Source organism: Anomaloglossus baeobatrachus, unplaced genomic scaffold (assembly GCF_048569485.1).
Source record: "Anomaloglossus baeobatrachus isolate aAnoBae1 unplaced genomic scaffold, aAnoBae1.hap1 Scaffold_370, whole genome shotgun sequence".
NCBI lineage: Eukaryota > Metazoa > Chordata > Amphibia > Anura > Aromobatidae > Anomaloglossus > Anomaloglossus baeobatrachus.
The window spans coordinates 274,687-302,627 of NW_027443048.1; the positions used below are offsets into that span (position 1 = coordinate 274,687).

The window sequence follows — 27,941 nt, forward strand, 5'->3', positions numbered from 1 at the left end:
TGTAGAGACTTTATTATTACATCATCAGACCCTGGAATGACGTCACAGACCAAGAATTTACAAAAAAAAAGAAAAAAAATTCAAAATCATAAGTTACAAAAAACGACATCTGCAGGAATCAGTGCAACAAACGCCGCGGAGCGGTGGCGGGCGTCACTTTGGCACAGTCGGGGTGGTTTCCAGTTAGAACAGAGAATAACATGTAGTTACTGTAGAGAATCGAATGGTTCATTATCATACAAGATGATGTCAGGTATATACTGTATACACAGGTACGCGGTCATCACTGGATTAATGGGGTCTGCGTGCACTGGTGGGGTCATCCACCTCTGACCTCCCGACGCTTCGGGAAGAGCTCCGACCGCGACATGACCGGTGCACGGACGACCCGACGATCACATATATATAATATATAGAAAAGGATACAAATGTATCAGTCACCGAGCTCACATTAATATACCCTCACATTATCTACTTCCTCTGGGAGAAACAAGTCTGTGCTGAATGAACAGGCAGTCCCTTGTGCAGCTGGTAAAACTTCCCGTCACGAAGGAGAGTCATTTTTTTTTTCCACGCTGGTCTTTATGAAATCAGGCGAGGTGTGTAGTGGAGTGCGCCTTGCCACAAATCCAGTAACATAAGAAACGCTGACACGGGTCACCAATTTCACGTGTCCTCAGACATGGAACAGGACGGCCTGTGCGGCCTGGAGAGCGGCACCCAGTGCGCAGCCCGGATTTTGGGTATTGTTGCGTTTTTATGGAAGTTTAAAGTAATTGCGCTTTTAATATAAAGAATCAGACTCACACAGTGTATTCTCCAGTCACATCCAAAGCTGCATATAAACCAGAGAAGCTGCATCCGGACAGGCGGCTTCTCCGAGGTCCCAGCGCCGGAGAAGCTGCATCCGGACAGGCGGCTTCTCCGGGGTCCCAGCGCCGGAGAAGCTGCATCCGGACAGGCGGCTTCTCCGAGGTCCCAGCGCCGGAGAAGCTGTATCTGGACATGCGGCTACACCGGGGGTCCTAGGGCCGGAGAGGCTGCATCCGGACATGCGGCTACACCGGGGGTCCTAGGGTCGGAGAAGCTGCATCCGGACAGGCGGCTACACCGGGAGTCCTAGGGCCGGAGAAGCTGCATCCGGACAGGCGGCTACACCGGGGGTCCTAGGGCCGGAGAGGCTGCATCCGGACAGGCGGCTACACCGGGCGTCCTAGGGCCGGAGAAGCTGCATCCGGACAGGCGGCTACACCGGGGGTCCTAGGGCCGGAGAAGCTGCATCCAGACAGGCGGCTACACCGGGGGTCCTAGGGCCGGAGAAGCTGCATCCGTACAGGCGGCTACACCGGGGGTCCTAGGGCCGGAGAAGCTGCATCCGGACAGGCGCCTACACCGGGGTCCTAGGGCCGGAGAAGCTGCATCCAGACAGGCGGCTCATCTAAGGTCCCAGCACCGGAGAAGCTCCTTTCGGACAGGCGACTTCTCGGGGGTCCCATCGCCAGAGAAGCTGCATCCGGACAGGCAGCTACACCGGGGGTCCCAGCACCGGAGAAGCTGTATCTGGACATGCGGTTTCTCGGGGGGCCCAGCGCCAGAGAAGCTGCATCCGGACAGGCGGCTACACTGGGGGTCCTAGGGCCGAAGAAGCTGCATCCGGACATGCGGCTACACCGGGGGTCCTAGGGTCGGAGAAGCTGCATCCGGACAGGCGGCTACACCGGGAGTCCTAGGGCCGGAGAAGCTGCATCCGGACAGGCGGCTACACCGGGGGTCCTAGGGCCGGAGAGGCTGCATCCGGACAGGCGGCTACACCGGGCGTCCTAGGGCCGGAGAAGCTGCATCCGGACAGGCGGCTACACCGGGGGTCCTAGGGCCGGAGAAGCTGCATCCAGACAGGCGGCTACACCGGGGGTCCTAGGGCCGGAGAAGCTGCATCCGTACAGGCGGCTACACCGGGGGTCCTAGGGCCGGAGAAGCTGCATCCGGACAGGCGCCTACACCGGGGTCCTAGGGCCGTAGAAGCTGCATCCAGACAGGCGGCTCATCTAAGGTCCCAGCACCGGAGAAGCTCCTTTCGGACAGGCGACTTCTCGGGGGTCCCATCGCCAGAGAAGCTGCATCCGGACAGGCAGCTACACCGGGGGTCCCAGCACCGGAGAAGCTGTATCTGGACATGCGGTTTCTCGGGGGGCCCAGCGCCAGAGAAGCTGCATCCGGACAGGCGGCTACACTGGGGGTCCTAGGGCCGAAGAAGCTGCATCCGGACAGGCGGCTACACCGGGGTCCCAGTGCCCTAGTCACCCCGACACACACGGGGCCGACGTCGCTTCAGGTCTGCCTCGGCAGGTGAAAAGGATAGTAAATGGATGCAGCTCTGGGTGTGACTGCAGCACCAGACGTTGGTACAAAAAAAAGTGAATGATTTACTATGAAGGAGCCTCCGAAATTTCACTATTCCCAGACCATGTCCATTATATTATACAATGATCTCCACTGCTCCTCAATCCTCCATTAGAAAAGTTTCCAAAAATATGGAGAGAGAAAAAAAAATTCCGACATTTTGCATTATTTAACAAACCTCAAATAAAATTTTCATTGGTCGGGGGTTATCGTTCTACACAAATCCCCGGTGGCCGAGGAAGACTTACAAAAAAGACAAAATGAAAATTTTGGACAATTTTTTTTTGCATGAGAGCGTTACTTTACGTCTTCTACTCCAGTCACAGTCAAAGCTGCATGTAAAACTTCCGCAGGTTCCGGTGTCGAGGAGGTTAACTCCTGGGTCACGTCACTATCCGGGCAGAGTAGATAAACTGCGGACAGACGCCCAGGAGGGGGAAAAGACGCCCAAGAGGGGGAAAAGACGCCCAAGAGGGGGACAGACGCCCAGGAGGGGGACAGACGCCCAGGAGGGGGACAGACGCCCAGGAGGGGGAAAAGACGCCCAAGAGGGGGAAAAGACGCCCAGGAGGGGGAAAAGACGCCCAAGAGGGGGAAAAGACGCCCAAGAGGGGGAAAAGACGCCCAGGAGGGGGAAAAGACGCCCAGGAGGGGGACAGTTGCTCAGGAGGGGCCACGCACCCAAGAGGGGGCCAGACGCCCAGGAGGGGCCACACGCATAGGAGGGGGCCAGACGCCCAGGAGGGCGCCAGACCGGTAGCTCTTGCTTTGGATGTGACTGGAGGAGAGGACGTGATAGGAGTCACAATCAGCGCATGACGAGGAAAAAGACAACTGTAAAGAACGGCACTGCTGCGTTATTTTATCACTTTTTGAGCGGCGATATGAGTTTAGTCCCCCAAAAAAAGTGTTTTAGTGTTTCGGGACCTCCATGACCAGTCCGAAAGGATTTTTCAGGCCTCGGTGATTAAAAGATTTGGATAAAGGAGTCTTCAGAAATTGTGCGCATTCAGCTGGAAAGGAGTAGTGACAGCCGATCATCCGACTGAAATGAACTCAGCAGCTCTTTAACCTATGTCAGGACCACGTGAAGTATCGCAGGTCGTCGTCCACAGGCTGTGATTAACCAGGAAACATTGGCTGAGTTCCGGAAAATGCCAAAGCAGAAAGGGAAAGGAAAAATAATGGGCCACGACTGGACCTTGTGGACCACATGTTGGAAAAAAAAAAAAAAATCTTCAAAAGGGCGCCGGTCAGGCAGAGGACGCGCTCTGCCCCACCGACGACCAGTGAAGATATTCAATAAGGCGAAGAGCGGATCTTTATATTCTCACAGCTTGGGATGGGGATCGGCTCACATTTGGCACCGAAAATCTGACCAATGAGACAAGAAAGTCGGGAGCTCCTGCGGCGTCACAGCTCAGCCATAACCCAAGGCCACGGGAAGGGGGGGCGCATGATTAAAAGGATAATACCTCCTACTCCAGACACCTCCAGAGCTGTATTCATAGTTCTGATCTGCTCCGGGGTCCTGTATGTTCCCTCTCTGGTGTCGAGCATTGAAATGTAGTGACAGCAACAGAATAGGGAAGACGCTCCAGTTACATCCCAAGCTGCAAGATGAGAGCTGACCACAAACGCTCCCCTGTAACTGGCTGTGGGGACCAGTTCCTCACCATCGTTAAGAGCTCTGCTTGCTGTCAGGGGATGGACACATTCTCCATTCTTATGACCGCCAATCCTTCCTTGGAAGGAGTTTTGCTGATTCTTACCCATTGTAACAAACCCTCTGCTGAGAACAGACTTTGCGTTTCAGCATTGAGCTCATCAAAGGCGAATGTTCAAATTCACTGACAGCAAGCAGAGATCTTGACGAGCCAGGAAAACTATTATAGAGCCGCTGAAATGTCAGAATACAAACAATTGGCTGTATTCTAACCACAAATAAGTGGTGGCGGCCCCCAAATTTTGTGACGTGCACCATTGTTTTGTATTTTGACCTCATCAGATTCCAGACCAGACCACAAGCAAACGCCGAGGGAAGATCGGATCCGAATAGAGGTCGACAGATCGAGAAACCAGATCTTCTAACTATTGTGTTGCTCATGGGCGGGTCTCACAAAACAGGTCACTCAGGGGCAGGGCCTATGCTAATCAGCACCAGTGTGCACACCCAGGAGGGGCAGAGGAAGGTATAAGAGTCCCAAAAATACAGATAATGGGAGGCACGTGGCCAAATAGGTCATACATGAACGAGAAAAGCCAACCCCTCACAGCCTGGACCGCCCCTTTAAGAAAGAATCATGATCCACGAATCAGTGTGAGAACGAGGATTATGGCACTGGCCAGAATAACAGTATAAAGTCATGAGAGAAAAGCCCGAGTCCAGCTCGGGACCATGATCAGCACGACTGGTGGGCTCACAACATGTCCCATCGGGGGGTGGGGAGATCAGACATTATCTTTCTCTTTAAAGGGAACACAGCACCAGGATGAAATACTGACCACGGCACGGTGGGAGCGGAGGACACAACTGTACCGGCCCCACTTAAAATCAGAGGAAGATAGGAGAAGCCCCTTTAAGAGGGCAGACCCGGTGACGTGCTCCCCTTTAAGGTGAAGTCACGACCTGTAAGACCATCTCTAATAAACACTAGCAGCAAGATCAAGATCGGACCAACTCGCAGAATCCCCCCATCACATCGGGGCCCAAAGTCTTAACGATTTAGGACGAGGAGCACAAGACGTAGACGGATGCGATGGACGGGGGCATAACACCCAACATCCTCCACTCCGAGGTCCTGGAAGGCCAAACATCACAGGGCAGGGCGTGGAGCTCCTCGGGGGACGGACCGGCCGCTCCCACATGTTCTGTCACAGGGAGGTTTCCTGGACAATGTATGAATGTTCCCCGCCCGGACGGGAGAAGCCGCACAAGTTCTCCTCCGTGTCGTCTTTCTCCGCGCCTTTCGTTCTTCCGTTGAGGAAACCATTGCAGGACTTCTCCTCCGCACTGGAGACCGGCTGATCCTGGAGAGAGAGGACAGGGTGAGGAGCCGAGGAAGATCAGGTGCACGGGTATATCACAGGCAGTACTGGAGACAAACATCAAGGGTGTGCAGCTCTGGGTGTGACACAGGCTTATGCGCACTGGAGCCATACAGGAGAAATTACCGCAGCTGTAATGGGGGAGAAGGAACTGAAAACTGCGAGTCTTTCCCCTCATTGTATGACGTCACCGGTCCTACAAATAGCCCCGCCGCCTGTAACGTCACCAGCCCTACAAACAGCCCCGCCGCCCGTGACGGCACCAATTCCACAAACAGCCCCGCCGCAAGTGTGACGTCACCAGTCCTCTTCTAGTCCCGCCCTCGCACTGGGTGACCTCCCCAGTCCTCTCTAGTCCCACCCTCGCACTGGGTGACCTCCCCAGTCCTCTCTAGTCCCACCCTCGCACTGGGTGACCTCCCCAGTCCTCCTCTAGTCCCGCCCTCACACTGGGTGACCTCCCCAGTCCTCTCTAGTCCCACCGTCGCAGTGGGTGACCTCCCCAGTCCTCTCTAGTCCCGCCCTCGCACTGGGTGACCTCCCCAGTCCTCTCTAGTCCCACCCTCGCACTGGGTGACCTCCCCAGTCCTCTCTAGTCCTTGTGTACCCTGCTTTCTGTGCAATTGGTATGTCTGTTAGTGACCACTCCATGAACCCCCATTCTCATTTTTCTTTATGACCCCCTGTTATCTCTGCCTATGCTATCCAACAGGTGGGTTCAGCTTTGATTTAAGTAATTAAGAAGAGCACCAGCCCCTCCCTTCTGTGATCCACCTGAGTGTCTTGCTAACACTATATATCTGGACCACACTGTCGTCGTGTGGATCCCTAAGTGTGCAGAAAATGAATTAGGCCCGAATTGGGCCAGAAGGTAACTGGATACATAGTCAAAGTAAACAATGTTTATATGTGTTTTTACTTTCACCCCTATATTACTTCACTTTCTATCTTCCCCCTCTAATCCCTACACCCAGTGATGAGCTATTCATCTCCCCCTCCATCCTCCCCACCCATCTCCCCCTCCATCCTCCCCACCCATCTCCCCCTCCATCCTCCCCACCCATCTCCCCCTCCATCCTCCCCACCCATCTATCCCTCCATCCTCCCCACCCATCTCACCTTCCCCTCACATATTTTCCTCCACATTTCACCCTGTGTCTGCAGACACACACGACACCTCATGGCCTCTCCTGCTCCCACCTACTCACACTCTCTCTGCTTCTCCTCACTGCTGGAGATATCTCTCCTAATCCCGGCCCTCCTCACCACATCCCTATTGTCACATCTAACTGCCATCCACACTCTAACACAAATGTCCGCACCCTCTCTAACCTCATACCCATCCAACCAGCCCCCGCTCCCCCAGTCCCACTAACAGTAGCTCTATGGAACGCTCACGCTGTCTGCAACAAACTATCCTACATTCATGATCTTTTCATCACTAATAAACTCTCCTTCCTCGCCATCACTGAAACCTGGCTCACCCCCTCTGACGCTGCCTCTCCTGGCTCACCCCCTCTGACGCTGCCTCTCCTGGCTCACCCCCTCTGACGCTGCCTCTCCTGGCTCACCCCCTCTGACGCAGCCTCTCCTGGCTCACCCCCTCTGACGCAGCCTCTCCTGGCTCACCCCCTCTGACGCAGCCTCTCCTGGCTCACCCCCTCTGACGCAGCCTCTCCTGGCTCACCCCCTCTGACGCAGCCTCTCCTGGCTCACCCCCTCTGACGCAGCCTCTCCTGGCTCACCCCCTCTGACGCTGCCTCTCCTGGCTCACCCCCTCTGACGCTGCCTCTCCTGGCTCACCCCCTCTGACGCTGCCTCTCCTGGCTCACCCCCTCTGACGCAGCCTCTCCTGGCTCACCCCCTCTGACGCTGCCTCTCCTGGCTCACCCCCTCTGACGCTGCCTCTCCTGGCTCACCCCCTCTGACGCTGCCTCTCCTGGCTCACCCCCTCTGACGCTGCCTCTCCTGGCTCACCCCCTCTGACGCTGCCTCTCCTGGCTCACCCCCTCTGACGCTGCCTCTCCTGGCTCACCCCCTCTGACGCTGCCTCTCCTGGCTCACCCCCTCTGACGCTGCCTCTCCTGGCTCACCCCCTCTGACGCTGCCTCTCCTGGCTCACCCCCTCTGACGCTGCCTCTCCTGGCTCACCCCCTCTGACGCTGCCTCTCCTGGCTCACCCCCTCTGACGCTGCCTCTCCTGGCTCACCCCCTCTGACCCTGCCTCTCCTGGCTCACCCCCTCTGACCCTGCCTCTCCTGGCTCACCCCCTCTGACCCTGCCTCTCCTGGCTCACCCCCTCTGACCCTGCCTCTCCTGGCTCACCCCCTCTGACCCTGCCTCTCCTGGCTCACCCCCTCTGACCCTGCCTCTCCCGGCTCGACCCCTCTGACGCTGCCTCTCCCGGCTCGCCCCCTCTGACGCTGCCTCTCCCGGCTCGCCCCCTCTGACGCTGCCTCTCCCGGCTCGCCCCCTCTGACGCTGCCTCTCCCGGCTCGCCCCCTCTGACGCTGCCTCTCCCGGCTCGCCCCCTCTGACGCTGCCTCTCCCGGCTCGCCCCCTCTGACGCTGCCTCTCCCGGCTCGCCCCCTCTGACGCTGCCTCTCCCGGCTCGCCCCCTCTGACGCTGCCTCTCCCGGCTCGCCCCCTCTGACGCTGCCTCTCCCGGCTCGCCCCCTCTGACGCTGCCTCTCCCGGCTCGCCCCCTCTGACGCTGCCTCTCCCGGCTCGCCCCCTCTGACGCTGCCTCTCCCGGCTCGCCCCCTCTGACGCTGCCTCTCCCGGCTCGCCCCCTCTGACGCTGCCTCTCCCGGCTCGCCCCCTCTGACGCTGCCTCTCCCGGCTCGCCCCCTCTGACGCTGCCTCTCCCGGCTCGCCCCCTCTGACGCTGCCTCTCCTGGCTTACCCCCTCTGACGCTGCCTCTCCTGGCTCGCCCCCTCTGACACTGCCTCTCCTGGCTCGCCCCCTCTGACGCTGCCTCTCCCGGCTCGCCCCCTCTGACGCTGCCTCTCCTGGCTCACCCCCTCTGACACAGCCTCTCCTGGCTCGCCCCCTCTGACGCTGCCTCTCCCGGCTCACCTCCTCTGACACGGCCTCTCCTGCTGCACTTTCTTATGGTGGTCTCCAACTCTCTCACACCCCCCGCCCCAGTAACAAATATGGTAGAGGAGTTGGTTTGCTCCTGTCCGACCAATGCTCCTTTACACCAATTCCACTACCACCCTCGGTTACTCTCCCCTCTTTTGAGGTGCACTCCATACGCATCTACGCCCCTTCCAACCTTCAGCTGGCTGTCATTTACCGCCCTCCAGGGCTAGCCACTGCCTTTTTTGACCATTTCACCACCTGGCTACTACATTTCCTTTCCACCGACATCCCCACCATCATCATGGGTGATTTCAACATCCCCATTGACACTTCCCACTCATCTGTCGCTAAACTTCTAACACTCGCCTCCTCCTTCGGCCTCACCCAATGGTCCTCTGCAGCTACTCACAAAGATGGCCACACGCTGGACCTCATCTTCACTCGCCTCTGTTCCCTATCTAACCTCTCTAACGCGCCTCTCCCCCTGTCTGACCACAACCTACTCACATTCTCTTCCCTCTCTTCTCCAAGTACGCAACCCCCCCTCCACAAACTTTCACACCCTCGCAGAAATATCAATCACCTTGACTTACACGCACTTTCTCAGTCTCTTTTCCCTCTTGCAGACATTGCTTCTTCAAACAATGCAGATGCTGCTGCCACTTTATACAACACTACAATCTCTGCAGCTCTCGAATCAGCCGCCCCCCCCCCCCCCCCCCCTCACTCACTCACACCAAAACCCACACAATCAACAGGCAACCCTGGCACACGAGGCAGACTAAAGAACTAAGACGGGCTTCCAGAACTGCTGAGCGCAGATGGAAGAGGTCTCACTCCACTGAGCACTTTATATGCAATGAAGAGTCCCTCACCACTTTCAAGTCTGCACTCACTACTGCAAAACAAACCTACTTCTCATCCCTCATATCCTCTCTATCCCACAACCCTAAACAGCTATTCACTTTCAACTGTCTCCTCCGTCCTCCAGCACCACCTCCCTCTCCTCTCCTCCGTCCTCCAGCACCACCTCCCTCTCCTCTCCTCCGTCCCCCGGCACCACCTCCCTCTCCTCTCCTCCGTCCCCCGGCACCACCTCCCTCTCCTCTCCTCCGTCCCCCGGCACCACCTCCCTCTCCTCTCCTCTCAGCTGAAGACTTTACCTCCTTGTTCAAGCAGAAGATTGACAACATCAGAGCAAGCTTTGGCCCACAATCACCACAGCCCCTCATCATAGCAACTCAGCCTTCTTCCTCAAAATCCAGCTTCTCCGCCAATGACAGAAGATCAACTTTCCACTCTACTCTCAAGATCCCATCTAACCACCTGTGCACTGGACCCGCTCCCATCGCACCTCATCCCCAACATCACCGCAGTCCTCATCCCAGCCCTAACCCATCTCTTCAACCTATCACTAACAAGCGGTGTATTCCCTTCATGCTTTAAACATGCCTCCATCACACCTATCCTCAAAAAGCCCTCCCTAGACCCTTCCTCTGTGTCAAACTATCGCCCCATATCCCTTCTCCCCATGCCTCAAAACTACTGGAACAGCATGTCCATCTTGAATTGTCCTCATACCTCTCTTCCTGCTCTCTCTTTGACCGGCTACAATCTGGCTTCCGACCGCATCATTCCACTGAAACTGCCCTGACCAAAGTCACTAACGACCTAGTAACCGCCAAAGCCGGTTACTAGGTCTTCTGCCTTTGACACAGTAGACCACTCCCTTCTACTACAGATTCTCTCATCTCTGGGCATCACAGACTTGGCCCTATCTTGGATCTCCTCATTCTTAACCGACCGAACTTTCAGCGTCTCCCATTCTCACACCACTTCCTCATCTCGCCCCTATCTGTCAGGGTCCCCCAAGGCTCAGTTCTTGGACCCCTGCTGTTCTCCATCTATACCTTCGGCCTGGGACAGCTCATAGAGTCCCACGGCTTCCAGTATCATCTCAATGCCGATGACACACAGATCTACCTCTCTGGACCTGACATCACCTCCCAACTAACCAGAATCCCACAATGCCCGTCTGCTATTTCATCCTTCTTCTCTGGTTGATTCCTAAAACTGAACATGGACAAAACAGAATTCATTGTCTTTCCTCCTCCTCACTCAACCCCCCACCTGACCTATCCATCAATATCAATGGCTGCCCACTCTCCCCAGTGCCACGTGCTCGCTGCCTGGGAGTAATCCTAGACTCTGATCTCTCTTTGAAGCCACACATCCCAGCCCTCTTCACCTCCTGCCGCCTCCAACTCAAAAATATCTCCCGCATCCGAACATTCCTTTCCCAAGAAGCTGCAAAAACCCTAGTCTATGCCTTTATTATCTCCCGCCTGGATTATTGCAACCTCCTGCTCTGTGGCCTCCCTTCCAGCAGTCTCGCACCCCTACAATTTATTCTAAACTATGGTGCCCGGCTAATCCACCTCTCCCCCCCGCTACTCCCCGACCTCTCCTCTCTGCCGATCCCTTCACTGGCTTCACATTGCCCAACAACTCCAGTTCAAAACCCTAACCATGACCTACAAAGCCATCCACAACCTGTCTCCTCCCTACATCTGTGACCTCGTCTCCCGGTACTTACCTGCACGTAACCTCAGATCCTCACAAGATCTCCTTCTCTACTCCCCTCTCATCTCCTCTTCCCACCATCGCATCCAAGATTTCTCCCGTGCCTCCCCATACTCTGGAATGCTCTGCCACAACACATCAGACTCTCGCCTACCTTAACAAGCTTCAAAAGGAACCTGAAGACCCACCTCTTCTGACAAGCCTGCAACCTGCCGTAACCCTCAGTCTGATACAGCGCCGCACAATCAGCTCTACCGTAACCTACTGTATCCTCACCTATCCCTTGTAGAATGTGAGTCCTCGCGAGGAGGGACCTCTATCCTCGTGTACCTGTCTGTGTCTTGTACTGTTTATGATTATTGTACTTGTCCCTATTATGTATACCCCTTTCACATGTAAAGCGCCATGGAATTGATGGCGCTATAATAATAAATAAGCTCCGCCCTCGCACTGGGTGACCTCCCCAGTCATCTCTGGTCCCGCCTTCGCACTGGATGACCTCCCCAGTCCTCCTCTAGTCCCGCCCTCGCACTGGGTGACCTCCCCAGTCCTCCTCTAGTCCCGCCCTCGCACTGGGTGACCTCCCCAGTCCTCCTCTAGTCCCGCCCTCGCACTGGGTGACCTCCCCAGTCCTCCTCTAGTCCCGCCCTCGCACTGGGTGACCTCCCCAGTCCTCCTCTAGTCCCGCCCTCACACTGGGTGACCTCCCCACTCCTCCTCTAGTCCCGCCCTCGCACTGGGTGACCTCCCCAGTCCTCCTCTAGTCCCGCCCTCACACTGGGTGACCTCCCCACTCCTCCTCTAGTCCCGCCCTCGCACTGGATGACCTCCCCAGTCCTCCTCTAGTCCCGCCCTCACACTGGATGACCTCCCCAGTCCTCCTCTAGTCCCACCCCCGAAGTGGGTGACCTCCCCAGTCCTCTTGATAACCATGTCACTTTTGAGGTCTAAGATTTAATAAAAATAAGAACAGAGATGTCCGCACACAGAGGACGGTTCCTGGAGTAGATGAAACCTCCGCTCCCCAGGACACTAGGAAAATAAAACAAAACAAGAATGCAGTGTACCTTTAAGAGCCTGGTGGCGTGACGCTCCCCTACCTCAGCAATGTGCGGCACCCCGAACCTCAGCCGCTCCTTGTATCTGTCTGGCAGGAAGAACAGCAGCCGGGGAAGGACGAGGTACACTGTGCGGGGGTCCACGGCACTACCCTTCGTCGGGCCTGAAACATCGATATATGGGGGTGAGTGCTGCAGATATGGGGTACACACGGCATCACCCTAGTGCCCACACCCGAAAACTACACCGACAGTGGATGAGGACGGTGGGAGTGATCCATGTGGAAAAGATACATGGATGGTCAGCTCTTGGGCACATGGACTATATAAATGATGGATTTCATTCTCTGACAGCGAAACACATCAGCAGCACAAATCTCCATCCGTATCAGGATTGTATACACTGTGACAAACCCCCAGCTGTGACCCCTATTTATTTAGGAGGCTCTTGTGCAGCACTGACCGGTGAGCAGGCTGACGATGATGCCCACAAGGACCACGGTGGTGGAGTTGTGCGCACTGTACCACATGTAGGACAGGGCGTGGAACTTCTTCAGGCCGGTCAGGCTGCAAGGAGAGAAGCGGAAATACAAAGTATGGTGGATATCACCAAGAATCGATGCCCCAGGTGGACTACAACTCCCAGCAAGCCAGGGCAGCAGAAAATGCTGAGAGTTGTCATTAAGCTACAGCGGGAGACCCGCATATATTATACACATTACAGCCGGGGTCCTCCTAGCTCTCTCACCTTTTGGCGGCCGTAGCAGACGTCAGCAGAGTGGTCACCACGGTGGTGGTCACGTTCCCCACATCCGGGGCGCTGGTGATGTTCACAAGCGGGGAGTTGGTGGCCGCCATTCTGTCCACAAAACTACCGATGCCGATCCAGAAAGCCATGATCAGTCCGGCCACCAGACCGGAGACAGCGCCCTGCAGAGGCAGAAAGGAGACAATGGGAGGTGGCGCACAAGACGCAAAGAGTGAGTGTGAGAGTGAGTGAAGGCTCACGCGTCAGACTCACAATGGAATTGGTGAAGGGAAAGAAGAATCCCAGACTGAAGATGCCGAGCAGCGGTCCTCCAACAATGCCGAAAATACTGAGGGCGGCCTGCGGGGGAAGAAGACAACTCCCATCATCATCACCATCACAACATGATCGTCACAGTGCAACAGCCTGGAGGAAGGTGCGACTGCTACAAACCCTCAGCCGTGCAAAGTAATAGATTATCAGGGGTTTTCAGCAATATGCCAGACCTCACTCACTGAAAATCTCTGTGCTGCTGGCAGCACAGCTCCTCTCCTGAAATCCTCTGTGCTGCTGCAGCCCCTGCTCCTCCCCTGAAATCCTCTGTGCTGTGGGAGCCCTGCTCCTCCCCTGAAATCCTCTGTGCTGCTAGAGAGTCCTGCTCCTCCCCTGAAATCCTCTGTGCTGCTAGAGAGTCCTGCTCCTCCCCTGAAATCCTCTGTGCTGCTGGGGAGACCTGCTCCTCCCCTGAAATCCTCTGTGCTGCTGGGGAGTCCTGCTTCTTTCCTGAAATGCTCTGTGCTGCTGGGAAGCCCTGCTTCTCTCCTGAAATGCTCTGTGCTGCTGGGAAGCCCTGCTTCTCTCCTGAAAAGCTCTGTGCTGCTGGGAAGCCCTGCTTCTCTCCTGAAATGCTCTGTGCTGCTGGGAAGCCCTGCTTCTCTCCTGAAATGCTCTGTGCTGCTGGGAAGCCCTGCTCCTCCCCTGAAATCCTCTGTGCTGCTGGAGAGCCCTGCTCCTCCCCTGAAATCCTCTGTGCTGCTGGGGAGCCCTGCTCCTCCCCTGAAATCCTCTGTGCTGCTGGAAGCCCTGCTCCTCTCCTGAAATCCTCTGTGCTGCTGTGGCCCCTACCCCCGGGGGTGCGGCACTCACCTGCAGGACGGAGCCCATCAGAGAGGAGAGGTAGGCCATTCCCAGGCAGAGGAGTCCGTACATCAGGGCTGTAATGAGAGCGGACGTTAGACCGGGCCGGGGTGGGGTGGGGGATGTATGAGGGGATGGACGCTGCTGCTGCGGAGGGCGAGGGGGGCACTGACGGCTGCAGCAGGACACTACAACCCCCACAAGCAGGATGGCCCCGATGACCCTGGTGGCAGATGATGTGGAGGACGCTGGCCTGAGGGTGCAGTGATGAAGACTATGAAGAAATGGTGGAAACGTAACAGTGACATCAGGCGCCACGTGGAGCTCTCATACCCAGAATCCAGTGGGGCGTCAGTCAGGATACCTCAAACTGTGTGTGGCCGCCATGTCCGCGGTGGGCGGGGCACCTGCGCAGGACATGAGCGTTTACCGCACAGTTGTAAAGTATACGCTGTACGTTACATCACGCGGGATGGAGGGGGGGAGGGCGGAGAACAGCGCGACCGACACACGGGGGAGGGATGGAGCACACACGATGCAAGAACGTCTGCACAGGGGCCTCAGCAACTCCTCCTGGCACCAGACTGAAAAGTGAAGAACGTGGCCAAAACTAGGCCCCCCCTGCCCCTCCACACCCCTCAGTGACGGACCACCCTGCATTGCTATGTGGGTGAAGGAGACTTCTGCATCATTATGACTTTTTATATAAACCTTTCCCACTGCAGGAAACCATCAGCAAGCAGGATCTGAACAGCTTAAACCCATGACTACACGGTGCGCTCGGCCTGCTTGCTGATGGTTTCCAGGAGCAGAGAGATTTTTTTTCCCTTGTAAGTTAACAGTAAATACTAAACAACAGCGATGTCTTGTGTAGAGGACCCGGCCCCGCTCCCCGCACTTACCCAGGCACTTGGAGAGCAGCGTCGCTCGTGACTCGGTGATGTTGGGGAGGTGCGGCTTTATCAGGTCCTCCATCGTCACCGTCGCCAGAGAGTTAAAGGCGGAGGAGATGGTGCTGAGGGCGAGAGAAGGGTTAACAGTGCGTTTCAGGAGAGGTGGAGCATAAACATCTGCCGAAACACCACCCAGCTCTGCCCCATCCAGCCCTGCCCCGTCACACCCAACCCAGCCCCATCCAGCCCTGCCCCGTAACACCCAACCCAGCCCCATCCAGCCCTGCCCCATAACACCCAACCCAGCCCCATCCAGCCCTGCCCCGTAACACCCAACCCAGCCCCATCCAGCCCTGCCCCGTAACACCCAACCCAGCCCCATCCAGCCCTGCCCCATAACACCCAACCCAGCCCCATCCAGCCCTGCCCCGTAACACCCAACCCAGCCCCATCTAGCCCTGCCCCGTAACACCCAACCCAGCCCCATCCAGCCCTGCCCCGTAACACCCAACTCAGCCCCATCCAGCCCTGCCCCGTAACACCCAACCCAGCCCCATCCAGCCCTGCCCCATAACACCCAACCCAGCCCCATCCAGCCCTGCCCCGTAACACCCAACCCAGCCCCATCCAGCCCTGCCCCGTAACACCCAACCCAGCCCCATCCAGCCCTGCCCCGTCACACCCATCCCAGCCCCATCCAGCCCTGCTCCGTAACACCCAACCCAGCCCCATCCAGCCCTGCCCCGTAACACCCAACCCAGCCCCATAACACCCAACCCAGCCCCGTAACACCCAACCCAGCCCCGTAACACCCAACCCAGCCCCGTAACACCCAACCCAGCCCCGTAACACCCAACCCAGCCCCGTAACACCCAACCCAGCCCCGTAACACCCAACCCAGCCCCGTAACACCCAACCCAGCCCCGTAACACCCAACCCAGCCCCGTAACACCCAACCCAGCCCCGTAACACCCAACCCAGCCCCGTAACACCCAACCCAGCCCCGTAACACCCAACCCAGCCCCGTAACACCCAACCCAGCCCCGTAACACCCAACCCAGCCCCGTAACACCCAACCCAGCCCCGTAACACCCAACCCAGCCCCGTAACACCCAACCCAGCCCCATAACACCCAACCCAGCCCCATAACACCCAACCCAGCCCCATAACACCCAACCCAGCCCCGTAACACCCAACCCAGCCCCATCCAGCCCTGCCCCGTAACACATAGCCCTACCCCATCCAGCCCTGCCCCGTAACACCCAACCCAGCCCAAGCCAGCCCTGCCCCGTACAGCCCTGCCAGACTTGCCACACCTAGCCCTGCCCTGTACAGCCTCACCCTGCCCACTCTCCCTCACCTGAGCGCTCCGCTGAACAGACAGGCCACAAACAGGCCAGGAAGCCCGGGCACGTCCTGCAGGATGTCCATGACGAAGTACAGCACCATCTGCACGGGAGAGCACAGAACAGTCAGACACCACCGGAGCACAACCCGCAAAACTAATCCAGCCCGCCACATAATGGGACAATATTTCTGATTGAAGTTTATAAAGAACAAAATCACATCAGCAAAGAAAGAAATAAGAAGTATTATTAAAGAAATTGAAATAGAAAACCTTGAAGAACTTTTAAACGATCAATAGTGCTCCAGACACGGAACATAATCAGGAAACTCCCGTCATTATCCGTCTACTATAAGATCCGGGGGACGGTCACCGCTGGGGGGGCTGTAGAATAAGTCCCGAAATGTAGCCACATTTTCTACAAGAAACTTTCCTGACGTAACCGACTGTAGATTGCTCAGATCTTATAGGGTGACTTGTAGGAAACACACACATATATATATATATATATATATTATGGCGGAGTTGTGTCAGTATATAGAGACGTGCAGGAGGCAGAGTGCGGATAATACAACAATCACCCATTATTCTTGTTACCGTCAGTGACATCACAGCTCGGGGGAGGGGGACACAGAGGGGCAGGGAGGAAATGTATAAGATCTGTGTGTTTTTCGTGATATGGTGTGTGTATATACGTGACCTCATATAATGCACAGTAACACTCCACCTAAGCTGTGGGTAAGTCAGCCATGAGTCTGATGGACCCCGATGCAGAGGTTTTTAGCCTGGGCCCCTTCCCCCCACCCATATGTGTGGGCCATTTTAGCATTTAATTCCTATAAAAGACATACAAGTTGGCTCCCAACCCCCTTCATTGTGTAATAATGTCCCCCATGTAAATGTATATGTAAATATGTCCCCCATCGTGGTATATGACCCCCATAGTGCCTATGTCCTGATATATATGGCTCCATCATGTCCCCATCCTGGTGTATAGCCCCCACCTCAGTGTATAGCTTGCCCCCTCCTCCCCCCATCCTGGTGTATAGCTTCCATCAAGCCATATAGCGCCATCATCCTGGTACATAGCCCCCCCATCATCCTGGTACATAGCCCCCCCATCATCCTGGTACATAGCCCCCCCATCATCCTGGTACATAGCCCCCCCATCATCCTGGTACATAGCCCCCCCATCATCCTGGTATATAGCCCCCTAGCTCCCATCATGCCATATAACCCCATTATTCTGGTACATGACCCCCATCATCCTGGTACATGACCCCCATCATCCTGGTACATGACCCCCATCATCCTGGTACATAGCCCCCATCATCCTGGTACATAGCCCCCATCATCCTGGTACATAGCCCCCATCATCCTTGTCACAAACCACCGGGGGGGGGTCACTCAGAAATCCCCCGCGCTGGCTACCAGTACGTCACAATCGGGGGGTAACAAGTGGGGGTCACCCCTACTTTATACCTCCTGACCGACAGACAGAGCACGTGACGCGCTCTCTAGCGCCCCTCTTATAGTCAGGCCAATTATGGAATTGCCCGACAATAAGCAAGGAGGCCGCTATACTACTTATGCCGATTATTGAAGGGTCCCCGGTGAGAGTAGGGTATATATTCCCCCGACCTCCGCGGGCGGAATATATAATATCTTCCCGAATCTCACTGGCCTCCCCACAATAATCCTTGGCACAACTCGCTGCCACCAACCGCTTCACGGTAACTATTAGCCGAACACACAGACGTGGGATTCAAGATCGAGATAACAGAACAGCCCAAGATTAATTATATAATTTAATCGCCTAAAGCACACTAGAAACTACAATATATACAATAGGGAATCTACAGAATATACATATGTCAGAGTACAGTTACAAATAAAGCATGGTTTACAAACAGGTATGTAATTCAATCAGTTACCTTGTGCGTCTGGCCACAGGGGGGCGCTGTAGACCAGGTTTCTAGGAACTCTCTCACAGGTCTGTCCCAACCAGGCCCCCGAGCAGAAGAACGCTGGAAAACGGCCGAAGTAGGGTTATCAACCTGGGCAGATCCAGGTCCCCTCCTACCTTAGTGACCTCACAGGGAAGCACTGCTCCACCCCTGGCTGGAGTTATGGACAAAATCCACAACATGGAATATGGCCATAACTTGGCCTGGGAGCGTCGTAGGCGGACGCCAATGCTCTCATTGTGACAGTTATGAATTTAGCTACAGAACGAGGGGACTCATGACCTGTCTGCCAGTTCCCCATTGGCTGATATCACGCCTGGGGCATTTCCCAATGTCCTGCTCCCATAAAAAGGGGGTGCCGGCATCGTCCACATGCGGAGACACCATTTTTATGGTTGCCATATTTATCGGAAATATGGCTTGCGAGATATGAACCATTTTTTACTGGAGTCGTTCTGTCTGGCTATTTCCATAGCCTTGCTAACTAGCTAGCAGCCCCCACTACAGGGTGACGGCAGGGAGTCATCCTGTGTCCATTGTCCCTAAGCCACCTCATTTCCATATCACAGGACATGGCCATGGATTTGTTGCTAAACCAGTTGTGTGAAGGGAAGGGGGGGGGGTGACACCAGGAGGGGGCTTCCTGACATGACTTGAATGTCATGATTTATCGTCATATCTCCGGATTTACCTCACACCTCCCCCCTTTTGAGGGCGCTAGGGGGCAGCACACTCCGGTGTTCCCCCGTGCGCCCGTCCGCGACCTCTCCTTGTCGGGACAGCCCGTCTGCGTTACCGTGGTCACGGCCCCTTTTGTGGCGAATGGTGAAGTTGTATTGCTGGAGCGCAAGGCTCCATCGCAACAATCGCCCATTCGTCCCAGAGACGGTGTGCAACCAGCTGAGGGGATTGTGGTCCGTCTCCACGATGAAGTGGCGCCCGTATAGATAGGGTTGCAGACGCTGCAGGGCCCACACTATGGCCAGGCACTCCTTCTCCATCGTGGAATAGGCAACTTCCCTTGGTAACAGCTTCCTGCTCAGGTACAAGACTGGGTGCTCTTGGCTCGCAGAGTCCACCTGGCTGAGCACCGCACCGAGGCCGAAGTCACTGGCGTCGGTCTGTACTACAAACGGCCGCGTGAAGTCGGCTGCCTGTAGCACGGGCGGGCTGGACAGGGCGTCCTTTAGGGCCCGGAAGGCTGTCTCGCAGTCCATTGTCCAATCGACTGCAGAGGGCAGCTTCTTCTTGGTGAGGTCCGTCAAGGGCTTTGCCAGGCTACTATAGCATGGAACAAACCTCCTATAGTACCCAGCGGTCCCCAAGAAGGACATCACCTGCTTCTTGGTCCTGGGGGTGGGCCAGGATGCGATGGCCTCCACTTTCTCAGGCTCGGGCTTCAGTGTTCCCCCGCCTACCCGGTGACCGAGGTACTGGACCTCGCTCATGGCCAGCTGACACTTTCCCGGCTTGATGGTCAAACCTGCCCGGTGGATCCGCCTGAGCACCTGTGCTAGATGCTCTAGGTGGTCCTCCCAGGTGGGACTGAAGACGGCAATGTCATCCAGGTACGCGGCCGCGTACCCTTCAAGTCCCTTGAGCAGGGTGTTGACCATCCGCTGGAAAGTGGCAGGGGCATTCCTCATCCCGAATGGCATCACCGTGGACTCGTACAGTCCAAATGGGGTAATAAAGGCAGAGCGTTCCCTGGCCTTGCGAGTCAGGGGGATCTGCCAATATCCCCGGCTCAGATCCATGATGGTCAGGTACTGAGCCCCGGCCAACTGATCGAGCAGGTCATCGATGCGTGGCATTGGGTACGCATCGGCGACCGTGACAGCATTGAGCCCCCTGTAGTCCACGCAGAACCGCGTGGTTCGGTCCTTCTTGGGGACGAGGACTACAGGCGAGGCCCAAGCGCTGTTGGATGCCTGGATCACCCCCAGCTTCAGCATCTCGTCAATCTCCTGGCGCATGTGTTGCTGCACCTCCAGGGAGACCCGATATGCTGAACGCCGGATCGGGGGATGATCCCCAGTGTCCACGTGATGGACAGCCAAGTCAGTCCTTCCGGGCTGGTTGGTAAACAACCCCCGGAAGGGGTGTAGGGTGGCCCACAGCTGGGACCGTTGGTCCTCCAAGAGCTGGTGGCCAACCTCCACATCCTCAATGGATCCGCCTGCCCTAACCTGGGCTAGCATATCCAGGAGGGTTTCCGCTTCTCCCTCCTCGGGCAGGTTGCACACAGGGAGTGCACATGCCTCCCGCTCATGATGTGCCTTCATCATGTTCACATGGAAGGGCTTCCGCCTTCCACGGGCAGGGTCCAGGGTGACCAGGTACGTCACAGGGTTGAGCTGCTGGTACACGAGGTATGGGCCTTCCCAGGCTGCCTGAAGCTTGTCCTGTGGTACGGGGACCAGTACCCACACCTCTTGACCCACTTGGTAGGTCCTCTCACAAGCGTTCTGGTCGTACCAACGCTTCTGATCGGCCTGGGCTTGAGCCATATTGTCGTGTACCAGTTGCGTCAAGGCCTGCATTTTGTCCCGGAAGCGCATGACATACTCGATAACCGACACTCCAGGGGTGGCCAAATCCCCTTCCCAAGCCTCTTTCACCAGAGCCAGGGGGCCCCGCACACGTCGCCCGTACAGGAGCTCAAACGGTGAGAATCCTGTTGAGGCCTGTGGAACCTCCCGGTAAGCAAATAACAGGTGTGGGAGATACCGCTCCCAGTCACGCCCATGGGAGTCGACCAACATCTTAAGCATCTGCTTTAAGGTGCCATTGAACCGCTCGCACAGGCCATTAGTCTGTGGATGGTACGGGCTGGCCACCAGATGTCGCACCTGGACTTGCTTACAGAGGGCCTCCATCAGCTGGGACATGAACTGGGTCCCCCGGTCAGTGAGCATTTCCTGGGGAAAACCCACTCGGGAGAAAATCTCCAGCAATGCGGTGGCCACCTTGTCAGCCCGAATGGACGACAAGGCCACTGCTTCTGGGTACCGGGTGGCATAGTCCACTACCGTCAGTATGAAGCGTTTCCCGGAGCTGCTGGGGATGGCCAGCGGGCCGACCAGATCCACAGCCACCCTCCTGAAAGGCTCATCGATGATTGGCAGAGATACTAGTGGGGCTTTGGGGTGTGGCCCCGCCTTCCCCACTCTCTGACAGGTTTCACACGAACGGCAGTAGGCAGCCACATCGGCCCCCATTTTTGGCCAGTAGAAATGCTGGTTTAACCTGGCCTTGGTCTTAGCGATCCCTAGGTGTCCGGCCATCGGAATCTCATGTGCGATCCGCAACAACTCCGTCCGGAACGGATAGGGTACCACTAACTGTCGGTCCCTGGGCCACGCCTCCGGTGAACCCTGCTGGACCGTGGCCCGGTACAGCCGTCCTTGGTCCCAGACCACTCGCTCCGGGTCCGAGTCCGAGGGAGGCTGGGCCGCCTGCTCCTTAAGAGCTTTCAGGCTGTCGTCAGCTTCTAACGCTGCCTGAAACTCCTGACTAGATGTGGCCAGAATCGACGAGACTGTCACATCTTCAGTCAGTACCCCGGGACCTGTGTCCTGGCCTCCACCGGACTCGGCTGCCACTTGGTCAGAAGGGGAAGAGCTATCGGACCTCCGGGAGGCCCCTTGGCTTCCAGCACTCCCACTGCGGGTGACAGCGGCCACAGCCGCTGCGACCGTGGGTCGTGCCTGCTCCTCCTCCGTTCCTGACCAAGTCGCCGGTTCAGGCAGACCTACCTGGCTTCCTGACACCCCGGTTGTGGGGGAACCATGCACCGAGATCTTACCTGGGAGCCCTTCCGCTCCTGGACTGGCCCCAATCTCACCTGCCTGTTCCCCTCCTGCAGCAACAGAACCCCGCTGTGAAATCTCTGGGGACCCCACATTTGCTGTGGTAGCCCCCACCCCACACACTGGTCCTCCCCCTGCAGCACCCTGCTCTCTGCTTATCCCTGCAGAGGGCAGCAGATCCCAGCTCACAGGCTGGTTACTTGTAGAGGCATTGTCACACCTTTCTCTGACCCCCTCCCCTGTCACAGCTGCAGCTGTGTGTGTGTCTATGGTGTCTATGCAAGCAGAAATATCAGAGTTCACTCCCTCCTCCCTTACATCATTCATAGATAACACATTAACATTGTTAGGAGTCATGTCAGTACGGGCTGAAGGTTCAGCCCTTGGTTGGGGCCCAAACTGGGAGGTTATCTGCCCCAAATCTGTCCCAAGTAGCACGTTTGCAGGGATCCGATCAGTTACCCCCACCTCCCTCACCCCCCGCCCTGCGCCCCAGTCCACATAAATGTCAGCAACAGGCAGCGCCGGGTCAGTGCCTCCAATCCCGGAGACAGCGAGGGTTTTTCCAGGGATCAAGTCTTGGGGGGACACCATCTCAGGCCGCACCAGAGTCACCTCCGAGGCGCTGTCTCGCAGTCCTATGGTCACAGACCGGCCGACGGTGACAGGTTGGAAGCTGTCCAGGGACCTACCACCACCCCCACCCACACAATACACCTTGGGCGGCCCTTGGGACGGGGACGGAGCCGGGGCCTTGGGACGCTGAGGGCACATGGCCTTGAAGTGTCCAGGTAGGTTGCACTGGTGGCACCGTCTTGGTTCCGCCACGGGCCTGGAGAGGGGAGTTGAGGGGGACACCCCCTGCAGTCTAGGGGCAGGTGGGGCAGTCGCAGAATTCATCTTACCCCCTCTCCAGGTGCTGCTGGTGGCCGCTCTCCTGGCCTCAGGGGCCCGGTTGTTGGTGTAGTCATCGGCAAGGGCAGCTGTAGCCGTGGACCCCTTTGGCTTCTGGTCTCGGATGAACTGGCGGAGATCCTCAGGGCAGTTCCACAAGAGTTGCTCCGTGATGAACAAGTCCAGGATCTCCGGTCCGGTGGAAAGCTGCAGGCCTTGGGTCCAGTGGTCGGCAGCTCGGGCAAGTGCCCGCCGGTGGTCAGCCCAGGAGTCCTTTGGTCCCTTCTGTAGGCTCCGGAACTTCTTGCGGTAAGACTCTGGAGTGAGGTTGTACTGTTGGATCAGGGCCCGCTTGATGGTGTCGTAGCCCTGATCTGCCTCAGCAGGCAAGTCCCCAAGGACATCCAGGGCCTTACCCCTTAAACGGGGGGTCAGGTATTTGGCCCACTGGTCCTTGTTCAGATGGTGCTGCAAGCAAGTCCGTTCAAAAGCAGTCAAGAAAGAGTCCAAGTCTCCATCCTTCTCCAGCACTGGGAAGTCCTCAACACGGACCTTTGGAAGTTTGGTGTCTTGAAGGTCACGTGCGGCTGATGAGGGCCGGAGCTGAGCTAGCTGCAGCTGGTAGTCACGCTCTGCCTGGCGCTCTTCACGCGCTGCCTGCCGCTCTGCAGCCTCAGCCTCACACGCTGCCCTGCGCTCTGCCAGGAGTGCCTGGTAGCCCTCCCGGTCTCCAGCCTGGAGTAGGGCCATAGCCATTTGAAGAAGGCTATCCGAGCCTCCCAGGCTCGGTGGAATGGCACGTGGTGATCTGCGGCCCGCTGCGGAGCCTGGTGCTTCACTGTCCATTGCAGAGCGGAGGGCTGGCATCTGGCTCGTTGAGGAACCTTGGGCGGGCTCCTCCTCATCTTGTCCAGCAGTGCAAGGTTGTGCGATGTCCTCTGCAGAGCTGTTCTCTGGCGTCGGGCTCCTGGAGGACTCGTGGACAACCTCCTCATCGTCTCTGGCCTGAGCATCGGCCATTCCTTTGGCTTTGCTCCTGGTGCTCTCAGCCATTCTTGCAGACTTTTGGTCACTGACACAGAACTGACACCTGATGCCTCCACACACCTTACAGTATCTGCACTCTGACACTCTAGTGTTGAGCTAGTCTGAAGACCCCAGCAGCCACAGCTGCTGCAGGCAGTCTTTAGTGTCTGGGAGTATGGGTCTCACACTCACACACACTATTATCTCGATCCCACCGCTATGCCACCAATATGTCACAAACCACCGGGGGGGGTCACTCAGAAATCCCCCGCGCTGGCTACCAGTACGTCACAATCGGGGGGTAACAAGTGGGGGTCACCCCTACTTTATACCTCCTGACCGACAGACAGAGCACGTGACGCGCTCTCTAGCGCCCCTCTTATAGTCAGGCCAATTATGGAATTGCCCGACAATAAGCAAGGAGGCCGCTATACTACTTATGCCGATTATTGAAGGGTCCCCGGTGAGAGTAGGGTATATATTCCCCCGACCTCCGCGGGCGGAATATATAATATCTTCCCGAATCTCACTGGCCTCCCCACAATAATCCTTGGCACAACTCGCTGCCACCAACCGCTTCACGGTAACTATTAGCCGAACACACAGACGTGGGATTCAAGATCGAGATAACAGAACAGCCCAAGATTAATTATATAATTTAATCGCCTAAAGCACACTAGAAACTACAATATATACAATAGGGAATCTACAGAATATACATATGTCAGAGTACAGTTACAAATAAAGCATGGTTTACAAACAGGTATGTAATTCAATCAGTTACCTTGTGCGTCTGGCCACAGGGGGGCGCTGTAGACCAGGTTTCTAGGAACTCTCTCACAGGTCTGTCCCAACCAGGCCCCCGAGCAGAAGAACGCTGGAAAATGGCCGAAGTAGGGTTATCAACCTGGGCAGATCCAGGTCCCCTCCTACCTTAGTGACCTCACAGGGAAGCACTGCTCCACCCCTGGCTGGAGTTATGGACAAAATCCACAACATGGAATATGGCCATAACTTGGCCTGGGAGCGTCGTAGGCGGACGCCAATGCTCTCATTGTGACAGTTATGAATTTAGCTACAGAACGAGGGGACTCATGACCTGTCTGCCAGTTCCCCATTGGCTGATATCACGCCTGGGGCATTTCCCAATGTCCTGCTCCCATAAAAAGGGGGTGCCGGCATCGTCCACATGCGGAGACACCATTTTTATGGTTGCCATATTTATCGGAAATATGGCTTGCGAGATATGAACCATTTTTTACTGGAGTCGTTCTGTCTGGCTATTTCCATAGCCTTGCTAACTAGCTAGCAGCCCCCACTACAGGGTGACGGCAGGGAGTCATCCTGTGTCCATTGTCCCTAAGCCACCTCATTTCCATATCACAGGACATGGCCATGGATTTGTTGCTAAACCAGTTGTGTGAAGGGAAGGGGGGGGGGGTGACACCAGGAGGGGGCTTCCTGACATGACTTGAATGTCATGATTTATCGTCATATCTCCGGATTTACCTCACAATCCTGTATCGGACCAAATGCTGGATGGTACAGCCAGGATATAGACATAGCAGAGACCACCGTGGCAGGCGGCGGGGGCTCACCTGGTCTGGGACGGCAATCATCTCTGGGTTCTGGATCTGATGCTTCTGGTAGTAAGCGAACATCACCAGCCCGGTCAGACAGCCCAGCGCCAACACCAGCTGCTGGCAGGGGAACACCGCGTAACACGACCTGGGGGAGGAAGCCGGGAGTCAGGAGAACAGCGAGTGCAGCTCTGGAGTATAAATACAGGAGGTAACTCAAGATCAGTAATGTAATGTATGTACACAGTGACTGCACCAGCAGAATAGCGAGTGCAGCTCTGGAGTATAATACAGGAGGTAATGTATGTACACAGTGACTGCTCCAGCAGCAGAATAGTGAGCGCAGCTCTGGAGCATTCCTACTTACATTATGGCTGCTTTCTCTGTCCGGGAGCTGAGGTATCTCTGGACTTGCGCCTGGTTCACCCCGTACAAGGATAACATTAGGAAAATGCCGCCGATGCCCAGAGACCACACAGAATGCCGCACAAATGGGTCCGGGTTAAAGCTGCAATAAGAATGGTACAGATCAGCGAGGATCGGGCCGGATAAACGTCTCTATGCCAACCCCAGTGGATCAGCTGACAACCTATGTATACTGTGGGTTGTCGGACCCTCTGATGGTGTGGTCCCCCTACAGGCGTCCATCTTCACACAATGCTACAGTCTATACTGCGATGCCCTGAGCCCCCCCGTCCGGACTGCAGCGTCTGGGGAGCACTATTCCTGCACCCCTGTGTGATGGTCGGGTAGCGGTAGGGTGGGCTCGCCTGTGTCCATCTATCTAATTCCACCTGACAGCAGCACAGATGGGCAGGAGCGGTGATCCTGGGGCGTGTCGTTACAGTGTGTCGGTGCAGGCTGCAGGACTCACTTTATCCCGGAGATCTTGTTATTCTGCAGCGCTATGTCCCACACTTCTTGGATGCTGCCCACCTTGGCCGTGCCGACGATGATGACCGCCAGCTGCCCTGCGAACATCACCAGGGTCTGGATGACGTCTGTCCAGATGACCGCCTTCAGCCCACCCTGCACGGAGAGGAGGGGGACATAATGGTCAGTGACGGATAGGGGGGCGCTGCCAGGGGAGGGGGGCAGGAGATGACAGGTAGGGAGGCCGTTATGCCGCGCAGACTCCAGGCGATCATGTGATTGGCGACTCCCATAAGTGTGGCGTTCTCATCTCTGACACCCGAGGGCGCCACCTGCAGGAGAAAGAATAATACTGCAGCCACGGCCAGAGATGCTGCCCGGTCACTGAAGGGTTAAACAGCGGCTTTATGCATTCACAGTTACACATGGAGCATAGCGACATTAGAGCAGAGGTCACCGGAGGTGTCAGCGCGAGCACATGTAGCATGAGCGACATTAGAGCAGAGGTCACCGGAGGTGTCAGCGCGAGCACATGGAGCTTACCAGCGTGGTGTACAGGGTGCAGACCAGGCCCATCGTCAGCACCACCCCCCAGAGGCTGAAGCCGGTCACTGCAAGGGCAAGAAGAGAGAAGAGTGACGCTGGGAGAGGAGAGAGCTACATCCAACAGGGCCGCCTTCACAGCACCGGACACTGCCCCCCGCAGGACGCACAAAGGGGCCGCAGCGCCGTGCCCCCCAGACCAGAATTCCTTGCTGGGGAGCCCAGAGCCCAGACACCCAATACGAAGGGAAGGGAAGAAAAAAAAAGAGGAAGGGAAGGGAAGAAAAAGAGGAAGGGAAGGGAAGAAAAAGAGGAAGGGAAGGGAAGAAAAAGAGGAAGGGAAGGGAAGAAAAAGAGGAAGGGAAGGGAAGAAAAAGAGGAAGGGAAGGGAAGAAAAAGAGGAAGGGAAGGGAAGAAAAAGAGGAAGGGAAGGGAAGAAAAAGAGGAAGGGAAGGGAAGAAAAAGAGGAAGGGAAGGGAAGAAAAAGAGGAAGGGAAGGGAAGAAAAAGAGGAAGGGAAGGGAAAAAAAAAAGGAAAGGAAGGAAGGAAGGAAAAAAGGAAGGAAGGAAGGAAGGAAGGAAGGAAGGAAAGAAAAAAAAATGAAGGAAGGAAGGAAGGAAGGAAAAAAAAAAGGAAGGAAGGAAGGAAGGAAAAAAAAAAGGAAGGAAGGAAGGAAGGAAGGAAGGAAGGAAGGAAGGAAGGAAGGAAGGAAGGAAGGAAGGAAGGAAAAAAAAAGGAAGGAAGGAAGGAAGGAAAAAAAAAGGAAGGAAGGAAGGAAGGAAGGAAGGAAGGAAGGAAGGAAGGAAGGAAGGAAGGAAGGAAGGAAGGAAGGAAGGAAGGAAGGAAGGAAGGAAGGAAGGAAGGAAGGAAGGAAGAGGAAGGGTTTGGGTAGTTACCTGCATTGAAGGCCAGGGCCGGAGCGTACAGGACCACCCCCATGTAGATA

At 56.2% G+C, this 27,941-nt stretch overlaps 1 protein-coding gene across 1 annotated transcript; it reads right to left on the reverse strand.

Moving 5' to 3' along the window:
* SLC5A6 (solute carrier family 5 member 6) lies at positions 1 to 27,941 on the reverse strand. Its single transcript, XM_075332556.1, has 13 exons — positions 27,892 to 27,941; positions 26,996 to 27,063; positions 26,454 to 26,608; positions 25,947 to 26,087; positions 25,598 to 25,727; positions 16,316 to 16,404; positions 14,965 to 15,077; positions 14,072 to 14,139; positions 13,199 to 13,285; positions 12,926 to 13,107; positions 12,641 to 12,744; positions 12,220 to 12,341; positions 1 to 5,430 (listed from the first exon to the last, which is right to left on the reverse strand). The coding sequence occupies exons 1-13, from the start codon at positions 27,932 to 27,934 to the stop codon at positions 5,275 to 5,277; spliced, it is 1,458 nt and encodes a 485-aa protein (XP_075188671.1). The 5' UTR covers positions 27,935 to 27,941; the 3' UTR covers positions 1 to 5,274.

Bases quoted from the DNA above. Each gene is read 5' to 3' on its own strand.
- SLC5A6 (XM_075332556.1), bottom strand. From the start codon at position 27,934: ATGGGGGTGGTCCTGTACGCTCCGGCCCTGGCCTTCAATGCAG. The intron at 16,405-25,597 runs GTGAGCCCCCGC...TCTCCCGTGCAG, and splicing joins TGATTGCCGTCCCAGACCAG to ATGGTGCTGTACTTCGTCAT. The intron at 12,342-12,640 runs GTCAGTGCTGCA...TCGATGTTTCAG, and splicing joins CATCGTCAGCCTGCTCACCG to GCCCGACGAAGGGTAGTGCC.